This window comes from Microcebus murinus, chromosome 14, assembly GCF_040939455.1.
Source record: "Microcebus murinus isolate Inina chromosome 14, M.murinus_Inina_mat1.0, whole genome shotgun sequence".
Lineage (NCBI taxonomy): Eukaryota > Metazoa > Chordata > Mammalia > Primates > Cheirogaleidae > Microcebus > Microcebus murinus.
In genome coordinates, this window is record NC_134117.1 from 26,634,717 (window position 1) to 26,642,046 (window position 7,330).

Sequence of the window (7,330 nt, forward strand, 5' to 3'; positions counted from 1 at the left end):
TAGCTGAAGAAGGAACCGCCTTCGCGCCGCCTATGGTTGGTCCTGGGGGCGAGGTTTCCCTTTCCTGGAGACCCTCAAGGTGGGACAGAGTCTAAGCCTAGATTGTACGCGGGTCCAGACAGCGAGTCCAAACATCTTCGTAAAATCTGGGGGGATTGCAAAGCCCCACAAAAGTAAAGAGAAATGAATGAACAAAGCCACGAAGAGACCAGACTTGCAGCCTGAGGCCTGGCTCAGGGGAGACAAGGCCTGTGACCGCCCAAGGAGGACTGACTTCCCCCTCGCACCTTTTCCTTCCCTTCCCGCCCTATTTAAAAGATCCTTCCCCAATCTTTGGGTCTAAACAGAGCCTGTAGTCGGCCAGCGGTTTGGAAATATTGCACCTTGTTTATTGACTCCTGTAGTGTATGGCAGCGGGTGTGTACACGGTGTGTGGATATAGCTATATATAGAGATAATGTGTGCTGGATACAGAATACGGGGGAAAGGAAACCCGGTAACACCTCCGGTGGCCCACCAGGTCCCAGATTTGTTCAGGTCCCCCCCATTATGATTTCGCTGGGCTGGTTTTCCTCGCAGAGTCCTGTGTCCTCTGGCAATCTGGAGTCCCGCCCGAGGTATCCGCCGCGGAGGGGAGGCGGTTGAGGAGCGAAAATCGACTGTGGCGTGGCGCTCCGGGTGCGCAAAGAGGGGAGAGGATCGGCAGGGCCTGGTATTTCTCAAGCCACGACCCTCATTTTTCTCTCCTTCATGCTTTTTAAACTTTTGTCTTTGGGTTCCCCACCAAGGCTTCGCGGAGGCCGAGGGAAGGCCGAGGGAGAGAAGCCCTTCTCGCTCTGGAAGAACTGGCCAGCCTCCTGCACTCCCCTGGGAGCCATCGTCCTCCCCAGAGCCCAGCCCGCGTTTCTGCCTCAGAGACAGTCCTGGAGACCGGACCCAGGCATCCTCCTCGCCCTGAGCCCCCTTCTCCGGGTCTCTAGTGAGCTGCGATCCGGAAGCCTGGGGAGCAAGACGTGTATTTTTTTTAACGTGGAGACCTGGCCCTTGGGTCCGGCCTTTCTCGCGCTTCAGTCCCGTGGCGCCAGGCTGAGGTGGGGCGCCCGCCGCGTGACCTGCACCGTTCCTACCAGGCTCGGATGCCCTGCAAGGTGCCCTGTGCGCACGCGGCCCCGACTGCAGCACCCTGGTGCAAGGGCTGTGCCCCGCCGCCGCCGCCAAAGCCTCCCAGGTTGCTCACGTTCACAAAGGGGCCGCCTCCGGCCGCGCTGCAGGCGGGCTGCATGGTGGTGGTCGCCGCGGAGGCGCCGGTGCCGCCGCTGCCGCCGCCTGCCGGGTACGCACAGCCGTAGCTGCCGCTATAGGCCGCTGCAGCGGCTGCGGCGGCTGCTGCGGCCGCAGCCGAGTTCCCATAGCCGTAGGCAGGAAAGCTGTTGTAGGAGTAGGCGCTGGCGCCCACGCTGTAGGGCGCGCCGTAGGCCTGCGCGCTGGGCGTGACGCACGGTTTGCCGTCCCGCACCAGCACCGGTACTGCCACGCGGCGCGGCGGCGGCGGGGCAGCGTGTGCGCCCAGCTCCAGAGACTTGTCCTGCCGCTGTCTCTTGCACTTGTACCTGCGATTCTGGAACCAGATTTTCACCTGCGTGGACGTGAGCTTCAGGCTGCTGGCGAGATGCTCGCGCTCGGGCGCCGATAGGTACCGCTGCTGCTTGAACCTGCGTTCCAGCTCGAAGACCTGGGCTTGCGAGAAGAGGACCCGGGGCTTCCGGCGGCTGCGCGGCTTCGGCCTTTCGCTCTCCTCCGCCGCCTTACAGTCTCCGGCCGCCTCTAGAGGCTTCTTCAGCTGGCAGCTTTCTGCGGAAGAAGCAAAACAACAGCGTCCCTTAGCTGCTCCCGGCCTCACCGCGGCTCCTGTCCTGGAGCACTGTGGCCCCTTTTGGTGGCGGCGCGGAGCGTGAGGTAGTAAATGCCTGGACTTTTTGGAAGGTTTGTGGCTCCTGGCGCTTTGGGACCCTGCGACAGACTGAGTACCCAAAGAACGCCCTCAGCCGGCGGAGGCACGTTCCGTGGGGAGGGGTAGTTAGTGCGCATTTATTTAGGTCTTGAGCATCTGCGAGAGAAGAGATTACCCTGTATTAAATGTGCGGCTCGACGTGCTAATGACTATTTTCTGGATGTAGGCTTGCAACTACATATTAACTACCGTATTTGCAAACTCATTTGCCTTCCACTCCACCACGGATATCTGAAGGTGTGAGGCGTGTTGGTATTAGGGGGCCTGATGTGCATGGGTTGTGAGAAAATCTTTGTTTGAAGTGTGACGCTTGTATATTGCCCAGAGACTTTTTTTTTTTTTTGCTTATAAACGTCTACATGCAAATGTGTATGACACTAATTTTGACTTTAGAGAGAAAAAGAAGTTTGATTTTAGACAGTTTCGTGTCAATTTTAAGCCCCGGGAGCTGTCAGAGCATAGATAGGCCTTGAACTCTGCCGCATCAAACCTCCTTTTGGGGAAAAAAGAGATTCTTTGACTCTGTCCCCTAAGGTACACTTCCTTGGGAGCTTTATTCAGCTATCCCGTCTCCCTATCCAATTCACCTCCCCTCTGATGTGAGCAGCCAGGATCTCAGACACTAGTTCGGCGCGTTTCCTATTCGGCCCCACAGACTGGGACACAAAGCAAAACGTCACGAATTTTCAAAAAAGGCCAGCGCCTCAGGGGTGTGAGAGCCATGGTCGCGTGGAATAGACTGCGTTCACACGCACTCTCCTACCATCCCCTCCCCTTAGCTGCCAGGTGCCCTGGGTTCAAGGACGCTGAGCTTCAAGCACGAAAGCGAGGAAACCACCCAGCTGGTCTCTACCGAAGTTCTACGTCCTGGGACGGACGCTAGAGACACAACTTGCTTGGGTTGTCTTTTGGGAAAAGGGGTGGCTACCCTGGCCTAAGAGAAAGCGAATAAGATTCAGGTTTCTACTGCTTGGGGAATACCCGGTTTTTTTGGAGGTAAGAGCAAAAATATTGTAAATTAAGACCCAGCCTCTGAGCCCATGTCGCCCATCTGCATCAAGGCAGCAATGCGCACTTTCCCTTCCCTTGGGGGCTGCGTCGTCTCGCCCTTCTGCGGGAGTAGTTGTCAGGGTCACCTCCGTCTCTCTCCACCCCAGCTCCCTTGCAGGTACCTGCACTCTGTGGAACTGTCGTTGACCAGGGAGGAGGCACGACCCCAGCCAAAGGTTAAACAGGCATACAGCCATGCTGGCAAGGTTTCGGGCGCTCCACTATTGCTCCAGGTGTGCGGGTGCGTTTCCTTTACCCCTCTACTCACTTTGGCTCCGGTCCCTCACGACCTCGGGCTCCTCTTCATGTTCCTTCGGCCTGCTGCACGAGTCTCGTAGGACTGTGTGAACATAGCTCTGGGGACAGAGCCCCGAATCCCCGTGGCCGTCGGTTGCGGTTAGTGAGTTCAAATAGGACAATTTCTCGCCCTCTTCTTCCTCGTCCTCCTCCCCACCGTCAGAAAATTGAGTCCCCTCAGCTGCGGCCAGCATGCAGGGCGCCGAGTGGAAGTGGTGCTCCAAGTCCGCCTGCAAGTGCGCACCGTGGAAGTGCTGCTGCTGCTGCTCCAGATTCAAAATGTCTTTGACTGAGAAAGGGGTGGAGGTGACCGGGCTTGGTAACATCATCAGGGCCACTTAATTGTCCAGTCCAAATACTCAATAAATCCCGGCGGGGGCGGGGAGGCAGCGCGGCGGCTCCAGTTCTCCTTCTGGACTCTGCCTCTGCTGCCGAGTCGGGCTTTTGACAGACGCGGTCCCACTCCAGTCTAAATCGCCTCCATTGGCCGGGACCTGGGGGTCTGGGTTTTGTTACAGCCACTGCAGGGACTGGGGCCCGGGCTGCGAAGCCTCTGTCCGGGGGTTTTGCGTCACGTCTGGGGGAGGGGCCCGCGCCCCGGCCTCCCTCCCCATTGGTTCTGGCTCACGTGGGCCACGCCCCCCGCCTTCTCCAAGTAGGACCTTGCGGAGCGACCAGAAATAGACACGGACTAGTATGGAGTCCCGGAGTCCAAGTCCTTCCTGGGGAGGCTGCACTGACCCGGGTGTCTGAGCCACCGATTCCCGCCCCGCCTGACTGCACTTTGCCGACCTGGGCCAGTTCTGGGAGGCTCGCCGTCCACGAACCAATGCCTGGGAAGGATGCCCCAGGAGTGTGGATTTTCCAGCTGCTGCTGGGGCAAGAAAGCTTCCTGGTCGGTAAATACCGGGCGCTGGATCCGCAAGGAGACGGAGTGTTTTATCTATCTATGGATGTCACTTTCCGCCTTCTTGCCTTTGCTCAAGCTGTTTTCTCCACCTGGAACATCTTTCCCGCCCTTGTCTCCACCAGCCGAAAGCTGTTCTCCAAGGCTGTGCTCAAATACTACCTGCTCCAAGGAAGCGCTCCCTGATCGCCCAGCCGGAAGTCCTCTCTCTCCCGCCTCTGAAGTTGTAGCCCCTGTTAGCAGAGGACACTCGAGTCCCTTACTTCCCACTTAGTTCTATAGCGCTATGTGCCTGCCTGGTCGCCCTGGATAGACAGTGGGCCCTTTGAGGGCAGGGTACCTGTTCCATTTGCCCTGGTAACTCTTGCAGCGGTGGCAGAGCAGGTATGTGGAAGAGAATCAAGGAGTTATTACTAAACTTTGGTTGTTCGACTGCTCTTGGTTCAAATCTACAGCCTAGTTAGTGTGTGGCCTTGGGCATTCCTAAGCCTCAGTTTCCTTCTCTATAAAAAGGAGGCAGTAATACTTTCTTCAGGGTTTTGCTAGGGTTAAATGAGGCAAAGCTCTTAGTGCAGGGCCCCATGCACGTTAAGTGCTCAGTAGGTGTCAACCACGACTATTCTGCATCAGAGGTCAAGCAGTGTTTATTGACTGCATTGGTGGTGACGTGGCTGGCATTCAACACACACTGGGTGGCTTCCCAGGGTTTTGAGAGCAGGGCCTGTCTTCCCAGGGAGGTGAGGCAGCTATGGCGGCTGTCTTTTCCGCCTATTGAAATACTGAGCTTGAGTCTAGGCCTTGACTCTCCGACATGCCTTTCTACTTCCTCTACCCACAAGCCTTCTGGCACCCTTGGGAGGCTCTGGTTGTTTCCCCGGGGAATCTATGGGGTCCACAGAAATTCTGAAAACTTCGCACTGGTAGGGACCATCTCCCCCCCCCCCCACACACACACACCTACAATAGGCTTTTGCTGGTCACCATGCCTAGCTCAGTGAGGAGCAGCGGGTGCTGCTTTGAGGCCCGCGGAAACACCTGGGGCCAGCTGGCCTTGTAAAATAGGGACCAGTTTTGGCTCAACCGTGGCGCTCCTCACCTGGCTACAGCTGCCCCAGCTATTTTTTGGCGGCTAGGATGGCGGAGCTGGAAGAGACCAGCCTTAGCTAGAAGGGGCTGGTGGAAGGAGCAGGAACTGTGGAGAACGCCCCGGGCGGCGCCGGACACCCGCTGGGAGAGGTTCCGGAGTGGAGAGAGCTGTCTGCGGGATCCCTCAACCGCGAGAGGAGAAGGTGACCAAAGAAAGCAGAGGAGAGAAAGGACAACCTGTCTGGAGTGGGAGAGGCGGGGCTCTTCAGGAGGGAGCGGAAATGTTGCGTGGAGGCAGCCCCTGGGACCGCCGGGGGAGCTAGGATGCCTCGAGGCCACGTGCTCCGGGGAGTACTTAGGTTGCGGCGGCCCGCGGGCGGTGGGAAGAGACTTTCTATGGGCAGGGCCTTGTGCCTGGACTACTATTTTTCAGTCGTAGGGGCGCCGGTGCCTTTCTGTTTTAAATTCTGAAACTATTGACGCCACCGGCGGAAGCCGGTGTCTCCAAACCAAGCTGACTCTGCGGAGGGAAGAATGTGCCTGGTTTTGCTGTGGGTCCCAAGCTCTCGGGCGCGCAGAGATCCAGAGATGGGGTGAGTGGGCTGCACGGTTGGGTGGGAGACCTTGCGTGTGTGCGCATCAAGGTGGTCAGCGCACACAAAAAGGAAACTGAGCTCCAGCCCTACTCTCCCATCCACACCCCCAGGGCAAAACTGCTTCTTCTTTCTTCTGGTCCCCAATTGTTTTCCTCTTAGGTGATTTCAAGATTCATAGAAAAAGAAAAAGACAAAAGCTACCGCAACTTTCTTTCTCTCCCCAGTTTCCAACTGAAGCATGCATTTCTCCTTGCTACATTCTCTTGCTTCCCAGCCGCGCTTCGATCCTAGGCCTTACCTAAACCTAGCCCCTAGAACCCGGGTCTTAGAACCTCAACCTGGACAAAGCGCCCCTTAGGCGCCTGGACTCCCGAGACACGCCCACACACCCGCTGCAGCCGCGAGAGCCCACCTGGTCGCCCTCTCTGCCCGCGCAGCAGACTGTCTCCGCCCCACTAGCAGGCCCATGTAGGCCCTCTGTCCCCCAGATCCCTCTGCCCTCTCTACCCGGCCAGGTGCCCGCGCGCAGGCCTAAGAGGTTCTCTCTTGAGAACCCTGACCAGGTTGCTCAGCAGGCTGCCGCGCAGTGTGGCCCACTCGCCTCCTTTATTCACCTGCAGTTCAGGCTCGAGCTGGGGGGGGGGGGCGAAGGGGCCTAGTGGGCGGCATCTACTCCCTGTCCCTCTTTTCTCTCCCCAGCCCTGCAGCAGGGCTGACCCAACGTGCCACCGCCACCGAAGACTTCCGTCCGCTATGGCGTTCCTAGGATTGATCTTAGTCTATGCCCAGAGCAGGGGATTGAATCGTCTCCAGCTGCCCTCTCCCAGTCGTGCAGGCTCCTTTTAGTTGGTCTGGTTCCCCAGTAGCGGGGCTTCCCAGCAGGGATCCCCGCCAGACCAATCGCATCTAGGTCGCCTCCCTTTCTCAGGCCTGCAGCCTGTATCCCCGACGACCCGTGGGCCTGTGCGCCGCCAGCTGCACGCCACTATCGGAGAGGAAAACGAAAGAGCGGTAGTTCCACAGCGGCGGACTCTTCGCAGGAGTCCCTTATCAGAGTGTGGGATCTGGTTCCAACACGTATCCAGTTACGATCGCCTTCTGGGGCATTTGCATTCTCTTGTCTGGAAAGAGGATCTTTGAAATCCTTGAGCTGTGTTCGACTAATAATAGGTTTTCGTTCCAGACAGTTTAGCTAATTACTGTCAGATAAAGTAAATATGGTTGCATCCATGGAAGCGTTTGATTTTATTTTAATGGAGTGTTATCTGTCGTGGTGCGCTCTCATCACATCATACATTTTTATACAGACTCCCTGCCCCTCCCTTGTATGGTTAAAGATCACCGTTAAATGGTAGCAAACCCGTGAATGGGAAAGTGCTACAT

The 7,330-nt window shown here is 57.4% G+C and overlaps 1 protein-coding gene across 1 annotated transcript; it reads right to left on the bottom strand.

Annotated features, from left to right (window-relative positions):
• Positions 1-367: 367 nt before the first annotated feature.
• On the bottom strand, positions 368-3,904 carry NKX2-3 (NK2 homeobox 3). Its single transcript, XM_012768206.2, has 2 exons — positions 3,330-3,904; positions 368-1,851 (listed from the first exon to the last, which is right to left on the bottom strand). The coding sequence occupies exons 1-2, from the start codon at positions 3,685-3,687 to the stop codon at positions 1,124-1,126; spliced, it is 1,086 nt and encodes a 361-aa protein (XP_012623660.1). The 5' UTR covers positions 3,688-3,904; the 3' UTR covers positions 368-1,123.
• Positions 3,905-7,330: the final 3,426 nt, after the last annotated feature.

Excerpts from the sequence above, each read along its gene's own strand:
- NKX2-3 (XM_012768206.2), bottom strand. The coding sequence starts at position 3,687 with ATGATGTTACCAAGCCCGGTCACCTCCACCCCTTTCTCAGTCAAAGAC. Across the intron at positions 1,852-3,329 it reads CGTGAGGGACCGGAGCCAAA|AAAGCTGCCAGCTGAAGAAG; the intron begins GTGAGTAGAGGG and ends CTTCTTCCGCAG.